General features: G+C 40.2%; 3 protein-coding genes across 5 annotated transcripts; 2 read left to right on the forward strand and 1 right to left on the reverse strand.

The window, feature by feature from the left end:
• The first annotated feature begins 1041 nt into the window (after nt 1-1041).
• On the forward strand, nt 1042-4679 carry prelid1a (PRELI domain containing 1a). Of its 2 annotated transcripts, none has more exons than XM_029512749.1 (6): nt 1042-1152; nt 1645-1761; nt 2719-2944; nt 3035-3148; nt 3414-3492; nt 3696-4679. In XM_029512749.1, the coding sequence occupies exons 2-6, from the start codon at nt 1670-1672 to the stop codon at nt 3815-3817; spliced, it is 633 nt and encodes a 210-aa protein (XP_029368609.1). In that variant the 5' UTR covers nt 1042-1152; nt 1645-1669; the 3' UTR covers nt 3818-4679. The 2 variants fall into 2 exon arrangements, with proteins under 2 accessions (XP_029368609.1, XP_029368610.1); XM_029512750.1 differs by having other exon boundaries at nt 1068-1152; nt 1629-1761.
• Nucleotides 4680-4820: 141 nt separating this feature from the next.
• Nucleotides 4821-8788, reverse strand: mxd3 (MAX dimerization protein 3). 2 transcript variants are annotated; one of them, XM_029512801.1, is made up of 6 exons: nt 8650-8788; nt 7889-7988; nt 7389-7418; nt 7157-7271; nt 6779-6944; nt 4821-6190 (listed from the first exon to the last, which is right to left on the reverse strand). In XM_029512801.1, exons 1-6 carry the CDS (start codon nt 8717-8719, stop codon nt 6072-6074), a joined length of 600 nt encoding a protein of 199 aa, XP_029368661.1. In that variant the 5' UTR covers nt 8720-8788; the 3' UTR covers nt 4821-6071. The 2 variants fall into 2 exon arrangements, with proteins under 2 accessions (XP_029368661.1, XP_029368662.1); XM_029512802.1 differs by having other exon boundaries at nt 7889-8043; nt 8650-8751.
• Nucleotides 8789-9623: 835 nt separating this feature from the next.
• fam193b (family with sequence similarity 193 member B) lies at nt 9624-18513 on the forward strand. Its single transcript, XM_029512368.1, has 10 exons — nt 9624-9911; nt 11484-11762; nt 12324-12510; nt 14665-14883; nt 15277-15697; nt 15825-16008; nt 16123-16356; nt 17036-18101; nt 18200-18275; nt 18402-18513. The coding sequence occupies exons 1-10, from the start codon at nt 9753-9755 to the stop codon at nt 18496-18498; spliced, it is 2922 nt and encodes a 973-aa protein (XP_029368228.1). The 5' UTR covers nt 9624-9752; the 3' UTR covers nt 18499-18513.
• The last annotated feature ends 968 nt before the right edge of the window (nt 18514-19481 follow it).

A 19481-nucleotide genomic window follows, 5' to 3' on the forward strand; every position in this document is an offset into this window, starting at 1 on the left:
GTTCCTGGTCAGGTGGGCCAGCAGGACTTGGCTTCCGAAGGAAAGGGACTGAAAACCAGTGAAATGTGTGAAGTGGGAGCAGCAACTTCATCATACCCTCAGTACAAAATGGGAGCAGTTGCTTTAAGGACATGTTAAAAAAAGGATTTACGAAGATGCCATGAACTTCTTTGCTGATTATACTTAGCTGATGAAGCGTCCTTCCTTTGTGGTCAAACATGAAGACTGATTTATTTATGATATGATAAAGGCATCTGGTTACCCATTTCAAGCCATTACTATTCAAAAAGACTTTGTTTGTCGTTCTGGACTGACAAGTTTTGTGCCTCAATGTAAAATAAAACTATCCTGAATAATGTTAGACTACTCAAAACCTAAGCCTACTGCATCTGCTGTGGTGCATGTGTGTGCTGCATAATTAGTGATACAGGGAAAATAAATTTCACAAACTTCTGGAAGCTAAAAAAAAAATAAAAAATCAATCCATTAATATGAGGACTGATGAAAAAACACAAGTATTAACCAAAGCGATTTTTTTTTTTTTGGCTTTTCGTCATTCAAATGTGGTTCAGAACGAAGTAACAAGTATTCAGTGTGAAAATACATATTGCGTTTTTATTGTTAGTTCTTGGCACCCACATTAGCCTATGTTCCTTTATGCTGTAGATTATTATAGAAGCTCTTAGCCTCTAACAGTGCTATCAGCCAACAGACATTAACCCCCAAACCATGGCAGTGCACCCATTAAGCTTTACACTTAATGATGCGTGAATATTTATTCTTTGTTTTGTTTAATTAGTTTTTTAAATTATGCCTTGATCCTTCTCCATTGCAATGTGCTTGAGGGGATTGAGCTGCAAAGTGCTCGTTGTTTAGCACTTTTATGAGACTCGAACACTCAACGGTTGATTCTTGGGACGTGCCTGACCAAAGGTGACTGTGGATGGGGAGCATCTAGCACAGTCCCGTCCTGTCCTCTAGTGTTCAGGCCGAACATCACGTCTGCTCCGCCTCCGGAAGTGTCGCGATGTTTGACCTTCCCCCCAGTCCCAGTCACTGTGGACATGAATGGTGGGTGGCCGCCCGATGGACTTCATCCCGACAGGACTGTAAAATGCAAAGAGCGTTATCTTAAATACCGTCGCCATACAGGTAACCCTCTCCCCCATCTGAAATGTGTTTTCGTGTTAAATGTTGGTGGGACATTAAAGCGGCCGTTCATTGGTTCCGTGTGCCTCGTGCTAATGTAGCTCGTGCTAACGGGGAAGCTAAGCCGTGCGGACGTGACTAATGTGACAGTCAGACGAACTTCCCCAGTCAGCGTCTGAATATCTATATCTGTGTCGGTGATGGTGGCCACACCACCCTGCTGATCGGGAAGGAAGGGGCTACTTTATTTAACACTCATTCGATCGGCAGCTGTCATGTCGCAGTTAGCTAGAAAGTTGGTGCAAGTGTGTGTGTGTGTGTGTGTGTTTTTTTATTTGTTTGTTTTTTTAAGTAAATCAACCACAATCAGCTGTCCAGCTTGGATTCCGCGTGTATACCATCAGTTGTTATTGCGTCTTAATTTATGTATTTAAATTTTCTTGGGGTCGTTTAAAAATGAGCTGATCGGCCCAACAGTGTGTGTTTGTGTTGCAGGATATTGCCAGATACGGACGGAACAATGGTGAAATATTTCTGCTGCGCAGATTTACTGAAAAGCACCTGGGACCAAGTCTGCATTGCTTTCTGGCAACGATACCCCAACCCCTACAGGTGAGTCCAGTGGATCTACAGCTGACACAGGTCGACTAAAAGGCAAGCAGTGGTGAAAATACAATGCTGTACTTCCACTAATACCACTGGATCTTTGATGCTAGTTTTGGTATCTTGTTAAATTCTTTCTCTCTCCTTTTGGTTTTACATATAAAGCATGTGAAATGACATAAGTTAACGATGTTAAAGACAAGACCATCTATACCTCTATAAGGTAGCTGAAAAAAGCTTTACCTAAATAAGTTGCAACATTAAAATGCTGCTGACACTTGAATTGTGTGATAATACAATTATAATCGTGACAGGTTCATTCTATCGTCCATCAATATTTTACTTTCAAAAAATGCTATGCTAATATTATAATACATAGGTGTTATACTGCTTATGTAAACTTGTGTAGGAATTTAACTATATAGTGGGCTGATAGTATTGTAGTTTTACTCCATAAAAGATCTCAGTGCTGCTTCTGCCACTGATGTTCAGTTCTGTAACTCTCCCAGCAGCAGCAATACAGTGCAGCAGTTAAAACATTTCTGAATTGAAAAGAAAATTAAGGATTTTCATTATTTTCTTTTGCTATCTTAAACAATAATTCAATAAATCAAATCAATAAATCTTCAAAATAATACATTTTGAAAGTGTATTTATGTTTTAAGCTTAAGTGCAAAACAAACAAAAAATGGCAACTTTAGCGTCTTAATGTAAGATTTTCCTCTTCTCTCATCTCTTTTATGTTATTTCAAACTAAATATCTTTTGACTTAACCAGATAAAGTATCCAAGTTTAAGACTCACATTTTCAGTCATTTGAAACATATAATAGACTTGTCCCCCTGTTTTCTGACAATACTTGACAAAAGAATGAGAATTGATTGGCCTAATAATCATTAAAACAATCATAATATCATTACAGATCAGCAGGTTTTATGTCAGGTGTTGATTTCTTTCTCTCCCACAGTAACCATGTTTTGACTGAGGACATCATTTTCAGAGAGGTAACTCCAACCAACTGCCTCATTTCCAGACGTCTGTTGACCAAAACGAGCCGAGCACCTCGATGGATGGAGCGGTACCTTCCGAAACACATGGCCAGCTCAGCTTACATTATTGAGGACTCCATTGTGGACCCTCAGAAACGGACCATGACCACATTCACATGGAACATCAGCCATGCTCGGCTCATGGTACCTTAGCGTTGACATCAATATGCACTCAGTGTTTCAAAGTACTATAATGGTATGTTGTTTGTGTGTGTAATTTGCTCTCTACTCCAGTCTGTTGAAGAGCGGTGTGAGTACAAAATCAACCCTGAGAATCACAGCTGGACAGAGATGAAAAGAGAGGCTTGGATCTCTTCCAATGTCTATGGACTCTCTAGAGCTATTCAGGTCAGTAGAGTAAAGGGTAGCACTGCACTACATAACAGCACAGGACAGACATGCATACATTTCTCAGCTTGTAAATGCTAAAATAGTGTTAAGATGCAACAACTGACTGCATGACATTGTCTGCCAAGCTACTGAATGTTAATTGTTGTCACCTTCTGAGAGTGAATGAAAGAAAATAAAAAGTGATATGAGTTATGAGTTGCTAACACATCATTCGCAAAGAGGTATTTTATGTCTACATTGACTGTCTGTTGTCTGTTTTCAGGAATTTGGCCTAGCTAGGTTCAAGACCAGTATTTCAAAGACCATGAAAGGCTTTGAATACATACTGGCCAAAATGCAAGGTAAATCATCAAGCCACTCATTTATTCTTCAGTATTTGCATTTCATTTTACATCCGATGTAGCTGAAACTTGTCCAGAAGTCATTTCCAGATTATTTGAAGTCAAGTGTAATTTCAAAACAATTGGGAAATATTACTGGTACTCATTACCTTAGTATGTACATCAATCAGCCAATGAAGAACATCATTAAATCTCTTTTGAAGGGGAAACTCCATCAAGAACCCTGGCAGAAACTGCAACGGAGCGGGCAAGAGAGACAGCACTGGCAGCTAAGGAGAAAGCCAAAGACCTTGCCTCACATGCCCAGAAGAAACAATTTGTGTGAACAGTTAACTTCAATCACTTGTTCTGCAGCTACTGACACTTGGGCAGATTTATCTTTATTCTCTCTCATTGTTCTGTCAGTCATCAGGGTAAGACAAACTGATCTCAGTCATGGGTAGACACCTCTGTGAGGTGGCATCTAAATGAAATGATGGGTGGACCATAAAAGGACTGAGCTGGGTTCAAGAGCCTGTTCCATCCTCCCTATCTGTGCCGCACTGAATTTACTGTACCATTACCAAATCATTTCAGAATTTAGATAGGGATCTTACAAAGGAATGGTCAAATGTGGCTTTGGGTGCTGAAAAAAAGGAAAGCACTTACTCAACCTTGATTCTGTTCCTCAGACCTTTGCTCAACCTCTGTGCCCATCAACAATGTTTAATTTTTACAGTTTCTTTGTTATGTTGTTTTTGTTAAAGCATTGTATTCTTGTCCAGAAGGTAAACATATAGAAATCTTTTATCGATTCAAATCCTTGTGTGATTTTCTTACGTTTTTTTGTTCTTTGTTGTTTTTTGTTGTTGCAATCCTGTTATGTTCCAGTTTATCGACCCACACCTTAATCATCCTACCAAGACAGTGACTGACTGCTTCAGGTTGAAGTTAATTGACTGAAGAAAGGTCCATATCATTGGCAGTCATAGCTAAAGCAGAAATAATTGCTTAGCACTCATGATATTTCGGGACATTCTGGTTGCAAGGGGTTTCAGTCTTCAGTTAAATGTAGAATGTGTGTACAATGACAAAAATGATCTTGTATTGTACATTCATCATAGACCTGATGATGTAACCGTTGCAACAATGTGTTCTTACTGTATTAAATGAATATCAGCCTGTCAATAAATGGACATCTTATTTGTAACTAGTAAGTGGTATCTCAGTATTGAATAGTTGCATCAGCCTTTCACAACCAGGGGAGTTAGGGGTTACAGGACATATCAGGACCTCTGACTTTCAAATCAAGAGGTCTGGTAAAGTAACAATAAACTGCACACTTATATAGAAAATATTTATTCTTGGGAAAAAAAAAAACAGAATACACCAGTACAAAATGCTACATAATATTACTGGGCGGAGAAATAGATGAATGCATACGTACTAAGATAATAAGGCATCTTGCATATAAAAAAGTGAATCGGGAAAAAGCACCTTCCTCTTAAATATATAGCAATGAATTGAATAGACACTTGTAATACAGCATTATTTGCATAATCATTACAAGTACAGCTTCCCTGCTTGACTGTGGTGAATTTGGTGCATGCATAATTACAATTTTAACTGACAAATGCATAAGCAGTGGCAAAAAAGTTGTGATACTGAAAACTGCTAAGATTATAAGCAGTGAATAGATCTGTGCAAGGAACCCCTTTGAATGCTCACAATTTATCTTTTACCCAAACTTTATAATTCTTGCTCTTCGCCACAGACTGAATAGTGTACAAATACACTTAATATTTGGCATAGTAACATAATTGCCAGATATCAATGTGCAAATGCAACCATTTAATTCCTCCTCACTATTTTCGTTTTGACAGACGAAATCTTTTTGAAATAAAACAAGTGCAATGTATGGTAGTTTTTGTGCAACAGAAGAAAAATAACAAACAAACCTGACAGACCTTACATAATAGGACAAAAATACAAAACATAGCACAGATTATTGTTGTAAGTGCATGCTAGACATGATGTTAATGAAATACAAACTTAGTGCTAAAGAGATGCTGCATACTACCAGACCAAATATGTTTTAAAGCAGAATTTACTACAGATAACTGAAGTGAAGAATAAGTTAAGAGTTATGAATAAAAAGCCCTTATTTGGAAAAGCCCTTAAAGATGAATGAACTGTTCAAATCACGCCTCATAGCTTTTTTTTTGGGGGGGGGCATAAATGGTTGATGCCAAAACAAATGCATATGCAATTCCAGTCAAAGGTTTGAAAGTGTGTCAAAACGTTGGACTGTAACTGTTTATATACATATGTGTGCAATGTTACATCCATCCCAGCCCAGTGAATTCAACTTCTATTCAGTGCAAATGGACACAGCTAATTTATAACCAACATTATTGTTCATCTTGTAGTCTGAGAAAATCTGAAGGGGGTACATAAAAAATACAACCATGAATAAGTGTTCAGTTGTTGTGTAACATTTTCTTATTGTGCCTCATCCTTTGTTTGCTTGTTTTTGGAATGTTTTCTCCTCCTCCTCTTCCTCTGGTGGTATAAAGTGAGTTACTTCAAGCTTACTGCCGTCATAGCCAGGCTTTGTCCATGCTGGAGTAACAGTGGTCTGCATCAGTGTGTGCAATGCTCAGTCCATCAGAGTCTACACAGTCAAACACAATGCTCTCCACATCAATCTCCACGTCCTCTGTAATGTAATTAGCAGAAATTAAAATTAGGAAACTGGCTTGTATGGTAGGTTAAACTAAGGCTGGATCATAGTATTAAAACATCATTCATGAACAACATAATTATATTTATCACAATTTGGCAAATGCAGAGAGGACACAGGATAAACTAATTGTGTTCCATTCCAATATTAAACAAAGCAAACAGTTTGAAAAGGTAAAATACAATATTAATTTTCTAATTCACTTTCAATTATTTAGACAAATTAATTGGGTATATGCAAATGCCATATGATTAAAATATGCTAAATGATGTATATAAATACAACATTGTGACTGTGCATAATGATTTACAAAAATTTGTCTATAGTTTAATAGGAGAGACAGAATAATTATTAATTAAGTTACAGTTTTTTAGCCATGAAAAGAATGAACAAGAGTCAACATGAAGCTGCTGCCATTTGCCAGGTGGCTTAGCCTAGCCCAAAACACACATTTAAAGAACCTTAGGAGAGAGGAATAATTACAGAAAGCAAAACCAAGTCCTACACAGGCGTGAAATTACTAAAAGGTCGAGGTGAGATGCTTCCTGTGTCTGACAGACCTACCTCTGTCAGAGTCCGACCTTTCAGAGGACATGGTTGATCCCTGACTGTTGTTCCTCATCCTCTCTGTTCCTCTCTGCAGCTGCTCAAGCCGAACCTGCAGCTCTCTCTGCTCCCAGCGCAGGCGCCCCTTCAGTTTCTCTGCGTGCTCGTCCTGCTCCTGCAGTTTCTGAAATTAAAAGGCAGAGATAGAAAATAAGTGAGCTGTAGACCTTAGACAGTGCCAAGTTGGGATGAGCATCTGGAGTTCCCCCGAAGCATTTTGTCTATATCAAAAGAAGAGCAGCGCAGGGTAAACAACAATGAGGGTTTATTCGACTGTCTCAATGCTGTGCTGGTGACCACAACTATGTCAATACAATGCAGGGACGTTGTTTCTACCTTTATATGAACCTGGGCTCTTCTAAGCAAGTTGAGGGTGGTGTTCCTCATGGAGTCAGATGAGAGAGGGACTTGTTTCTTGAGCTGCTCCAGGCAATGCCTCAGCTGAGCTCGTCTACAAAACAAAATTAAGAGGAAGCAGTTGATGATATTAATACAAGCAAGGTGACTTTAAATCGACACTGGACTTGAACACTATAGGATGAAAGTTATTATGAGCAACATGAATTACCTGTTTTTTTCCAGCTCATTGTGGACTGACCTGTTGTGACAGGAAGATAGATATATTTTAGCTCTGTAATCCATTCATGAAAACAACCGCAGCTTAAGCAATGGCTGTGGGGTATTCATGTTTGAAAGTAAGGCTGCACAAGAAATCAAAAGGATTATTGAAATTACATTACAGTCAAATCCAACATCTACGTCACAGGAGCTACATTCTTTTTTGACTATGAGATGGTATGTCACAACATAAACAAGCATTATGTTGCTGCACAGATGCCTTGGCCAACAAACCATATCCAGACACGCTTAAAGTACAAATCCCAGCAAAAAAAATAAAAAAAATCACATCACTGCTATTTTACATTTTTGTCACTGAACAAATTAGGCTAAATTAATCATAATGTGATTTTTTTTTTGCATACTTTGCACTGTGTACTTCGTCAGAGCTCAAAGTCACACTTCACAGCCACACCCTGTCGTCAGTTGTTTGTTATGTAATGCATTCACCTATTGCCACCAGCAGATATCTTCTTGCTCTTCTGCTTGCTCCTTTTAGCAGAGTGACCAGGACTGAGAGGCAGGACTGAAGCATATCCATGTTCTGCCTCTGTGCAGGGAAAACACATCACGGCTGTTACGATCAGCAGCTTCGAAATTCAGAACTGCAATTACATTGTTGAGTGCAAACATCATTCTTTGTTCTTAATAATGCAAAGATACAAATGTAACAGGTATTAAAATGGCTAAAAATCGAGGTTTACGTGAAATATGGACAAAGCCAGCCTGCTGTTGTCATCAGCATCATCCGCTGGACGGTTTGTTTTTGGTTTTGGCGCCATCTCACACCGCTTATTATGCCATCATAAGAGATGCATTTAGTGGCCGAGTGGTTTAAACGGCTATTACACTGTTTACAGAGTGCAGACTGTGAATGGAAGTCGCAGCATCGCTCTTTTCTGCCTCTCTTTAAGACATCGTACTGATCGCTCTGTGCCACTCGGACTCACTTTCAAATGGGATCAGATTGGCGCCTTTAAGTACAATGATGGGACCGATATGTAGGTCACTGAGTCAAACGGGAAGATCGCCTAAAACAATCCTGAAGCGAGAATTTCGGCGAACTCGCCAACGAAATGCGGCGCATCGCGTCCGCGAGTGCTGTTTTGCGCGCATCGACAATTTGGCTTCATTGTGCATTTTTGTTGTTTTAACAATAAGCAGCTTCCTCCTCTGGAGACTGACAGTTGTCACAAAATACACGGGCCTACCTCTCTCTCTTCTCTCCAGAAACTCGGCTGCTCGTAGAAGCACCTGGATGTTGCAAATGGTTCCTTCCATTGTGGTTTTGGTGAAAATAAGAGTCCACTGTGAGAACTGTGCCAGTCGTCTGTGAAGTCGGTGAAGCTGACTGTCTGTACTACGTACTCAGTCCGCAATACCTCAGCAGCCACGCTGCCTTCACGGCGCGCCGTAAACTCGGACATTTCAGTTGTCGAGAATAAATGCCACACGGCGGGAACCGGGTTTGTCGACAGTTATGCCAAAACCGGCCTCGTATAGTAGTGAATTTATTTTGTGAGTGCCAGTTAATTTAGTTAAACTGACTTCTTTTATTGGCCATATACTATCAACTTGACTAAGTGTTCAGTGCTATCAACTCAACCTACCGGTTTATATAGTTTGGGTGCATGTTAAAATGCCAACCATCTATCTAAAATATAAAGTAAATGTTAATCATAGTGTACGAAACCACGTATTTTCCAGACATCACGATAGCTTTCAGTTCATCAAACTGAACATTTCGTTCTGTTGTCAACATTTCCTAACGCTTCTGAAAGCGTCTCGGGACGACGTATACGTCATTGTAAGGCTTCCTTCCTCCGCTGGAGCACCTTTAGTTTCATCTATGGTGTTGGCTAACAATGCTATTGCTTGCTAATGCAAATTTGTCTTTATTAACCAAAATTGTTAAACAGAATATGATGTGATATGATTTCGTATTATACTACATACTGAAAATCCTGAAACCTTTGAATAGCCAATGGGAGCAGGTGGAGCTGTTCAATTGTCTTCACCCTCAGATATAGAGGAAGGTGGGAGGAGAGGTTTGCCCTTACTACATATGGCGGCGCCTGGCTTCACCGTCTACGTGGGGCTTTAGCTGTATTCTCCGTATGGCAGTGAAGCCTCTTTGCCAGCAGTATCTTTAACCTATGAACTCCTGAGTGTGCCCGTCCTCCGCCATATTGACTGTTGTCTTGACTGGAGGAGATAGAGAACAATTTGAGGTCCGAGAAGAAACGAAAGTGTGCTCCTTAATTAATCGAAACTGGTGCAAACTTGGCCAAAGCGTACCCCAAACACCTTCGTAATGGCAAGGAAGAAAAGCAAGCAGCAAGGGGTGGCCCAGAAGGAGCTTGTGCCTGGACAGCAGACCGTACCGAAGAGCCCAGTCTCTCTCGGCGATGCGGCTGGCGGTGGCAGTGGAGATGCTGGGCTGGATAGGCTGGCCACAACCAGGGCGAACCAGGTAGCTAGCATCAAGCCAATCGCTGCTTTTAAAATAGGCTAGCTAGCCTCCGTGCTAGCACCTTTCTGCTAATCCAAGCATCCTCCATTGTGCTTTTATTTTCTGTAGCAGCTCGATCCTGCAGAGGCGAAGTTAACACACACCCGCTGCTTGGCGGAAAGCTATTTTAGTCTTAACGCAGTAGTCTTTGATGCAGATCTTCACGTCGTTTGATTTATAATTAAATAAATAATATGGCCAACTTAGCGAGCGAAACCGTCCCCGCCGGGCGGCTTCGGGGCAGGGTGGTTAGTATTGCTCATCTCCTGTGCCGGGCAGCTGACATTGTGGCTCGGACAGGTCGTCCCATTCGCAGCGTTTATAACTCTTCATCCGCCCTGCTAACATTAGCCAGGAGGCTAGGCGGGCTACCAGCAGCTAGCGTGCTGCAAACGTGCTTGCTGCCGAGCGGCTCCTGAACCATCCTCAGGAGCCGGGCAGCCAGCAGCGGCTAACTGGCTACCAACTCACCGGACAGCCAGTGAGAAGGGACAGTGGGCTCAAAATTAACGAAGCTGACTCTCACACATGGGATGAATGGCTCACTCGACTCTCTTGTGCTCTTTAGCTTGTTTTTGTATTGTACCCCAGTTTACTGCCGGAGCATGACATGAGCTAATGTCAAAAGTTTCAATGCATGGCATGCAGGCAGCACCGGCTAATCGAAGGCTAATTGTAAGTTTAGATTGAGCATTAACTTCTAGAGGTGAGGCTTGCACCCTCCACGTTAACCTAATATTGACATCTGAGCCTAAACTAGCAACCTGACTGATTGTAGTAATTACAGTGTATACCACTGTTGTAAGAGCCACTTCTCAGAATAAGACGAAAAAGATGAACGTTTTCGGTAGAAATGGGTTATAATAAAATCAGGAATAACCTGATCATTAAAAAAATTTAAAATGTGTATATTACAGCATTATAAAATGTGATGATGAAGAGAAATACTGAGGAGCACATTTCTATTGATCTCTACCAGTTTGTATAGTTCATTTGGGTGAAACCATCTCACATTAAAGCTATACTGCACAGTGTTTGTCACAAAAGCCAGCTGAACCTACGTGATATTTTGGATCACAAAGACGCAAGGTTACTTCATTTGTCGCCCTTGGGAGAAATTTGTCATGGTCAAAGGGAAGTTGCTACATGAAATCAACACAGTATCTGTGTTGTAATCTACAGTATAAAAGCAAAGAACAAAAGTCCATGAAATAAATAATAAATGGGTCACATGTGTAAAACAGTAGCTTGCACAAAAAATACAATGCTCAGTATTTGACTATTCATTATAGCTAATTCATAAATAAAAAATCTCTGCACACACAATTTTTACAAACACAAATATCATCTGTGATTGCTAACTGGCTAACACTTGGTTTTGTCAAGTTTTGTTGAATTACTCTGAGAGACATCAGGCTGAGTCTGCCTTCTTTATTGCGACATTTAGCCAACAAAGTAATGTGTCACAGATCACAGTTTGACCGGTAATCACAACATCTGGCTTCTTTATCCTAATTTTCTCTCTCCACACAGCCCATGCACACCTGCTGCCTGCTGTGCCACCGTGAATTTAAGGACTGGGGAGCAAGCTCGGTGAATGGGCTCCCTGGGGGGCATGGGACCAAGCTGGCTGATGCCGTGCCTGCACTCTCCCAGGCCTTATTGCGGGAGGCGCCAGGGCGTAAGCTTGCTGATGCTGTGCCCTCACTCTCTCAGTCCCTTCTGGGAGAGGTGCCTCTATGGATCTGTCAAAGCTGCTGCAAGAGTGTAGAAGAGGAGGAGAGGCGGAGCACCCCGGAGCAGCCTACGCCGGTAAATAAAAGGGAACTGATTTGGGTCAGATGTTTGGGACCTATTCACGACTTTGTCTTACTACTTTCTAGTTAATCTGTTCGTTTCTTTAGACTGATGTAATCTCATCTTTATTCATCACCCAGAGCATTGGATTTGCATGTGCTTGCTCACAAAATCAATCCATCCTTGTGAATTGTGTCATAATATTTCAATGTAGTCCACTTGTCTTTTCAGCAGTAACTTAATTTTGTATTTGTTTTTCTGTGGTGTATGTGCAGCAGCAGCAGCAATCATTTTTGCCTTCTGTTTGTATAAAAATACTTTCCATGAAATGCAAATGTTGGAGACTGGGTGAATTACCATTGACTGCAGGCCACTGTGGTGTCTTAAGATGTTATGCAGATATTTGGTTTTAACTTTCAAACACTTCTCAAAACTTCGATGTGTTTTGTTATTATTGAGCTCTCCAGACAATATGCTGTGCTGTTGCAAAAAACAACAAACAAAACAACAAATTTTCAAATTTTCTGTTTTATTTATCTTTTTTTTTTCTTCTTCTGTTTTTCTTTTGTCCTTCAGGTACCATTGTCACACTCTTCCTCCTGTAAGTCCCAGAGCTGTGGGAACGGTTACCCAGAGCAAAGTACGGTGGACTGGGACCCAAGTTCCTTCCTGTCAGCCCACAAACTGTCAGGTCTCTGGAACTCTGCCCACACTAACGGAGGGGAGCACTGCAACCACAACAATTCTTCACACTCACAACAAGGTCTGTCATTACAGGGTAAAAGACAGCTCCACAGAACATTTAATGACAGTGACATTAACTGTTAATAACAATAGAAAGGTAAATTTTAGCCTGGTTTTGTGAGTTTCTGCAAGGAAAATGGGAATGAATTTGGAATCATAGTTCTGAAATTGACTTATTTCTATATTAAATATGTAATATCTATTTACCCCTTTCTTGTTCAGTTGGTAGTCTATTACATTCAAGAAGAACAACCAGACAACTTGGGGAATCTAATGCTCAAAATGCTTTCAAATGCTCTCATTGTTGCCAGGTGCACATGGCTTCTGGTGATAAAAAAAAAACAGTAACAACAAACAAACCACATGTTGATATAGTTTTACTGAATTGGAGAATATGACTTGGATCATCATTTATAAAATTAATTTAAATAAACCTGCTTGCTCATTAAATGTAACCATACTAACCACCAAAATCACTGTAGTCACAGAAAAAACACCAATAACATTCATCACCTGTGTGGGCTGTTTTCCAATAAAATGGCAACTCAAAAAGGTCACCTTCTAAAACTTTCACAGGGCTGGTGAAGTGCAACAAATGTCTCATGTTGTGAATATTTTTGGAAATGTTTAGCAATATTTTCTTGAATCAAGTTTTCAGTTCAAACTTTTACATACATGTAGTTTCACATTACAAAGGAAAAATTCCTGTAATTTAAGATGAAGTAAACAAGCAATGTGAACAATATGATGTGAACCATGTGAAATGCCACTTAAACACTCAGAATAAACTGAATATAGAGGCCTATAGAGGCGAGTAGATTTAATCCACACTTATTTTTGCTGTCTTTGATTTAAATGTTGTGGTATAGACATATGCTAAAAGTTGCGAAAGGTTAAAAGGAAGCTACATGACAGACATGCAGTATAGTAGCTCTGCCAGTAAAGATAATAAAATTATGTGTGTAGTTTAGCTAACTCAGGTAATCAAATTATATTCACTTGGCAGTTTTAAGTTGCAATCACGGCCACACTTTGCTGAAAGAGCAATAGGCATACTGTGCCACAGTTCATTAAACCTGGAGCAAAATCATTTTTCTTTATGCTTGTTGATTGGTTGATTATCTGGAACTCAGACATTAAGACATTAAATTATAGCATATTAAATTCGAATTAAATATGTTTTTCTCACAGTTAACAGATAGAAAAGAAAATTCAATAGAGGCTGCATTTATAAATAATATATTTCTCTTCCCTGTAACTGTTCAGTCGTCTACCATGGTTATGCTTCAATGTACCTGCTCTACCCAGCCAGAAAATATGTCCACACATAACAGAGAGGCATCGCACATGGAGAATTGAATATGAAACTGAAACATTTGTTGTTGTTGAGAAAAAGAGACTTGTATTTGTTTTCAAACCTTTAAAGCTCCTTATAGAAGTTAACAAGTGAATATATCTGGCTGGATTCCTAATTTAGCTGTTTAGTTTTGCTCATGTATAACAGCTTTATTTTTAAAATTTGTTGTGACAACTGAAACGATGGGTGTTTAGCTGCCAGTTATATTGACAAACAATGTTTTGTTTTGTTTTTTTCACGTATGAGTTATGCCAAAGAAATATTTGTCTCACATCAGTATGTCAAGAACCTGAATTACCTGATTGATTTAACTGCATACTCTTTTAAATGTTTGAGTGAAATCTTACAGTAAAACTTGTGTTGGCTTCTGCTGGTAATTCTAAATTATTGATTTGATAAATGATGACAATTGTATTGCCCTTGCCCTTGCCCAATTTGGTAAACAAAAAAGCCTAAACATGTCTTCCAGTACAGGTGTTTTTCTCCAAAAAGGGAGAAATTGTAATTTCTGGACATTTTAATATACTGTAGTCTAAGATAAGAATAAGGTAGCAAAAATTACAGTCCCAAAAATTGAGCATAAATTAGCAAATAGGAATGAGCTCGGTCAAAATTATTGGTGCTTTTCTGTTATGGACAGAAGAAATCCTATCCTCACCTAATCCTGATCCTGTGCTTTTGCGCCTCTAAATTTTGAAACACCTAAAAAAGTAAATTTTTTTTTCTTTCTTCTCACTCTTATTATGCTCATTATACTCTTACTTTCTTGCATTTATTATCAGTGCACTGATACAGTTGAATTTTCTCCATCTCCAGGTGGAACACCTGGTTCAGTCTGTCATGAGAAAAGAGGACTTCATGAAGCGCCTGGGAAATCTGCTAAAACGTTGGGGACCAAAGTCTGCCCCTACAGTCACCCGTCATCCCAGAACACCAGCGGATCTTCTGTTGGGAACCCCCTTTCTACCTCAGCAGACCTTTGTATAACCACTCCCAAGCACTTCAAGACCATGTGCCGTCGACCAACACCACCAGGTGATTTACCTGTGACTGTTGAGGGTTGGTAGTATTATTTAGACATTTAATATAAATTGCATACTTATTACCAAGAACAAAAAAATTACTTTTGAATCACATATGGCAGATTTCAGTAATTGTGGATTACTTAGTATGTTTTTATTTTTAGACTTTTGATACTGTATCAGAAAACATAGTTTAAACAGAACATATTGTACTGAAAGTGGACAATCTAATTTACATTCAGTACATGTGATAATTGGCTCACTTAGTTATAATGATCTTTATAGATTTAAAAACCATGTGGAATAAGATTTGCGAAACAGAATACAAGTTTATTGACTATGTGAAAAAGATGCTGCAGTCTTTATGATCCATACGTAATTTATATTACTCATTTACATTTTCCAGGTGAAGCCTTCCACCCCAGTGACCACCATCAACACACAGACTTGTCGGTACCACCCAACAGTCCCACCAGCCTGTCGTCCCAGCATTCCTCTCTCCTGCCCCCAAAGCCGAACTCTGGGCAGCATGGCCATGTAACATCCTCGTCTGGCACTGGTGTTGCGGCCCACGCAGCCCATGCTCCCTTCTCACCACTGGTACCAAATCTCCACGGCCCCTCGGCCAAACTTAATTCTCCCAGTCCTGATAGCCCAACATCTGTACACAAGCCCAGCCCATGCAAAAACTCCCACATTCCCGCTGTGAATGCCCAACACAGCAAACTGGGTACGTCTCTCACAGGCTGTAACCACTCCTGTAATGGACACAGTACGGGAACAGTCGCCCCTTCCAATGTAGGTCATCTGACAGCTGGGGCCTGCAGGTTAGTAGTGATATCAGAACGGATCTTAAAGTGATGTAATGTGGTTAAATTCAGTAACTGTGCTGATTGTGAAATCAGAAAGTGTCTGAGGGCAAATATCGTCATGTCAACTACCTCTCGTTTGTAGGGACCAGGCATGTAAAGGGCACAAAATGACAAATGGGACGTTGTGTCACCCGCCCTCTGAGTTGGAGGAAGGAGAAGATGAAGACAGCAGCTCTGAGAGGAGCTCTTGTGCCTCCTCCTCCACCAATCAGAAGGATGGGAAGTACTGTGACTGCTGCTACTGCGAGTTTTTTGGACATAATGCGGTAAACTTTGTTGCGACCACTTTTGAAGCCGTATTTCAGGGTTCACTTTGCCACCACACACCTTTAGCATATTTAAAAGCTGTCATTATGACATAATACCGATTTTTCTCACAGCCTCCAGCTGCACCAACTAGCCGAAACTATGCTGAGATCCGAGAGAAACTCCGCTCACGTCTGACCCGACGCAAAGAGGAGCTGCCTCAGCGCCAAGATTCAGAACTGACAGTGGCTAGTGCTATTGACAACCGAGATGTGGATGAGCTTCTAGACTTCATAAATAGTTCTGAGCCCAAACCTGTTAACAGTGCCAAGGCAGCTAAAAGGGCTCGACACAAGCAAAAGAAGAAGGTATGTTAACATAAGAAACTGTTTTTATTCATGCTTTTTTGTAGAAGTATTCAAAGAAACATGAATATGTATTCCAGCAAACCTCTCTGTAGTGGTAAATGTTGGCTTAGCACAATCCCGGTTATTAGAATGTTTCCTAAATAGACAAAAGTTTCAAGTCATAGCCCTGAAGATTTCAGATTTAGCAGCAGCCAGAAATATTTCGTTTGCATTGGCCATAACTTCAAATGGCTCTGATTCCGTATTAAGAGAGCCAACAGTAAATGCTTACTCAGGACAGTGTGATTAAAATTATAGAGATACACTGCCTTGTGAGCCCCAATAAATTTGAATGCCTGTTGTAAATGACAGATTCTCCCACTCTCCTTGAAAGCTGTTATGCAAAAAGGAGATATGATAAAAACTCAAATCACTACCAACCATGTTTACCATGGTTAGTATCAAAAACAGAATTAAATTGAATGGATTCAATCATTATAGATGTTAAAAATAAGAAACAAGTTATTCAAAGAATACAATGAGAAGTCAGGCATCTTGGCATCTGGGTACCTTTTTATACTACTGATAGTATAAAAATATACTATGATATACTATCACATTGTTATATTGTCTTTGTGGCAATACCTTTGTTATATAAGTGCTTGCCCAGACTCTCATATTCAGAATGTATTGGTTTCAGGAAAAAGCTCAGCAGGGCAACATGGGTGCTGCAGGCAGTGACCCCCACTCCAATTCATGCGAGCCTGTTGATGAACCCGTCCCTGATGGTTCTGAAGCAAGTCGGTTGCTAGACTGGCCTCAGCTGGAGCTGGAACGTGTCAACAGCTTTCTCACCAGTCGACTCGAAGAGATTAAGAACACCATCAAAGACTCAATCAGGGCTTCATTTAGCATGTACGACCTCAATCTGGATGTCAATGACTTTCCAAAGAAGGCAGCCACGTTGGAGGGCAACCATTTACTGTCCCACCTCAATGGTTCCTCTGACCTACAGCAAATAGATCTGGACCTTGCCCCGCTTTCATTGGGACCCTTTAAGAGCCACCTTGATTTGGTTAATGGATGGGAGGACACAACCACTGTCTCATCCCCTAATGCCACCACCACAGCATCAGGAGTCACTGCTGGCTCAAAGGACATCCAGCGGTTGCACACTACACCCAGTCTATCAAAGCTTATTAGAGTACGCTCCCCAGAAAGATGCACTTCTACTGGATCTGACAATTTGTCACAGGTGCCAGTCCAAGCAACCGCTAAATCAAAGGAGGAGATCCCTGATCCTAAGAACACCGTAGTGGGAAATGGTGGTGCAAAGTCAAAGAAGAATAAAAAACAACAGCAAAGACAGGAGCCATCCGTGTCAGAGCAAAATTCAAGCAAATCAACCAAAGCTGCCTGTGGAAATGAAATGCAGAAAACCAGTGAGTCTAAAGAAATGGCATCTAATGGCTCAAAAATTGGGAACAAGCAACCACAGCACTCTGCAGACAACAACTACCAGAGAAACACGCCTAAGAAAGCTGAGGAGGGCAGATTGTTCAAACATACAGCAAATGGAGCAAATGGTGGCCTCTCGAATACACAAAAGGTGAAAGGTGACACAGAGACACGTGGAGGTCGATATGAGCAGGATGTCGAAAGTAAAGCTCATCTTTCTATCTCGGCAAACGGGCAGCAACAACAGCAGTCTAAGGGGAAAAGTAAGAAGAACAAGAACAAGGGTGAAAAATCCAGCAGCGCCATCGGTATGGAAGAATTTGTGTATGTGAAATAATGATTGTTTCTATTTTTTCAATCTTTCCATCTAATTTGAATCTTCTTCTTTTTTTTTTTTTTTCTTTAGATGACGTATTTCTCCCAAAAGACGTGGATCCAACAGAAATGGATGAGATTGATCGGGAAGTGGAATACTTCAAAAGGTAAGTGGAGTACACCAGTGTACCAAAATGCTTGGAAAAAAGTGAGCTAAACTGCTATTTTGACGAACATTATTTCCTCTCACTTTGCTCCTCCTCGTTTTCTTTGTTTTTGTTTGTTCCCAAAAGGTTTTGCCTTGATTCCGCAAAACAAACTCGCCAGAAGGTAGCAGTGAATTGGTCCAACTTCAGCCTCAAAAAGGTTCCTTCCAATGCAGCTCAATAACTTGGACGAGTGCCAGAAAAAAACTTCACACCACAAACTCTTTCAGTAGAGTCCTATTTGGCCTGAGGCCTTCTCTCATTCCCTGTTTTCTTCTCCTTCTTACTAAGCCAAGGGACCCTGGTTCAAAATCCTGCTCTCCACTCAGAAGACTGAAAAAAACTTGTGGCTAACCGGCCGGGGATCATTCTCAAGGCCAACCTTACCCTTTGCTATTATTGCAATGTTCACTAAATGACAGATGCAAAAATGGAAAAAGTCTGAATCCACTGCATCCATGTGCTTACGTATGTAGTATGTAAACAATTACCTTACATGAAATAAATGTTTTTATCACAAATCTGAAACATTTTAACGTTGTTAAACGTCTGAATTCCAATCCGTTCAATTTGGTGCTCATCATCCATTATGTTCTGCCACACCGGTTTCTGTAGACACTAGAGATCATTTGCCTTATACTGTACAACTGACAAAAAAAGAGCACAAGACAACACCTCATTTTAGGGAAAACACTTCTCTTCTGCAGGGAGCAACGGTAGCAGCCATTGCATTTTACTCACAAGGAAACTGCAGTGCATTTGATGGTTTTTGATAGTTTTCAAATGGAACATGTTTTTTCATTTGAACTCTGATGATCAAATTATTGAAGAATTGGTGATAGAAAAATTTGCCGACAAACACTTGATGACCTACCTGCTGCGTTGTTTTTTTGTGTTAAATGTTCAAAAAAAAAAACCACATGAATGTTTGACAGTTTTCAGTACACCAACAACACTAATATATGCTGTGTATGACACATGGCTCTTGAAGTACATCTTTAAAAACAAATCCAATTAGGCACCAATGCATGGCATGTAAGACTAAATGCTGTCCAAAGTCCAGTGTTTTTTGCTATAATGCCAATTCCTCTTGAATAATCATTTCTTTTGTAGTGATATCCAGTATACAAGCTGCCATCCTTTACCATAGTTTTCTCACTTTTAAGC

The sequence above is a fragment of the Echeneis naucrates genome, chromosome 10, assembly GCF_900963305.1.
Source record: "Echeneis naucrates chromosome 10, fEcheNa1.1, whole genome shotgun sequence".
Taxonomy (NCBI): domain Eukaryota; kingdom Metazoa; phylum Chordata; class Actinopteri; order Carangiformes; family Echeneidae; genus Echeneis; species Echeneis naucrates.

What these genes read in the sequence shown, in the direction of transcription:
- prelid1a (XM_029512749.1), top strand. Translation starts at nt 1,670, where the DNA reads ATGGTGAAATATTTCTGCTGCGCAGATTTACTGAAAAGCACCTGGGAC. An exon ending in CGATACCCCAACCCCTACAG is followed by an intron (nt 1,762 to 2,718) that starts GTGAGTCCAGTG and finishes TCTCTCCCACAG; the next exon opens with TAACCATGTTTTGACTGAGG. An exon ending in CATACTGGCCAAAATGCAAG is followed by an intron (nt 3,493 to 3,695) that starts GTAAATCATCAA and finishes TCTCTTTTGAAG; the next exon opens with GGGAAACTCCATCAAGAACC.
- mxd3 (XM_029512801.1), bottom strand. Translation starts at nt 8,719, where the DNA reads ATGGAAGGAACCATTTGCAACATCCAGGTGCTTCTACGAGCAGCCGAG. An exon ending in ATATCTGCTGGTGGCAATAG is followed by an intron (nt 7,419 to 7,888) that starts GTGAATGCATTA and finishes CTGTCACAACAG; the next exon opens with GTCAGTCCACAATGAGCTGG. An exon ending in AATGAGCTGGAAAAAAACAG is followed by an intron (nt 7,272 to 7,388) that starts GTAATTCATGTT and finishes TTTGTTTTGTAG; the next exon opens with ACGAGCTCAGCTGAGGCATT.
- fam193b (XM_029512368.1), top strand. Translation starts at nt 9,753, where the DNA reads ATGGCAAGGAAGAAAAGCAAGCAGCAAGGGGTGGCCCAGAAGGAGCTT. An exon ending in TTCTTCACACTCACAACAAG is followed by an intron (nt 12,511 to 14,664) that starts GTCTGTCATTAC and finishes CTCCATCTCCAG; the next exon opens with GTGGAACACCTGGTTCAGTC. An exon ending in CCGTCGACCAACACCACCAG is followed by an intron (nt 14,884 to 15,276) that starts GTGATTTACCTG and finishes TACATTTTCCAG; the next exon opens with GTGAAGCCTTCCACCCCAGT.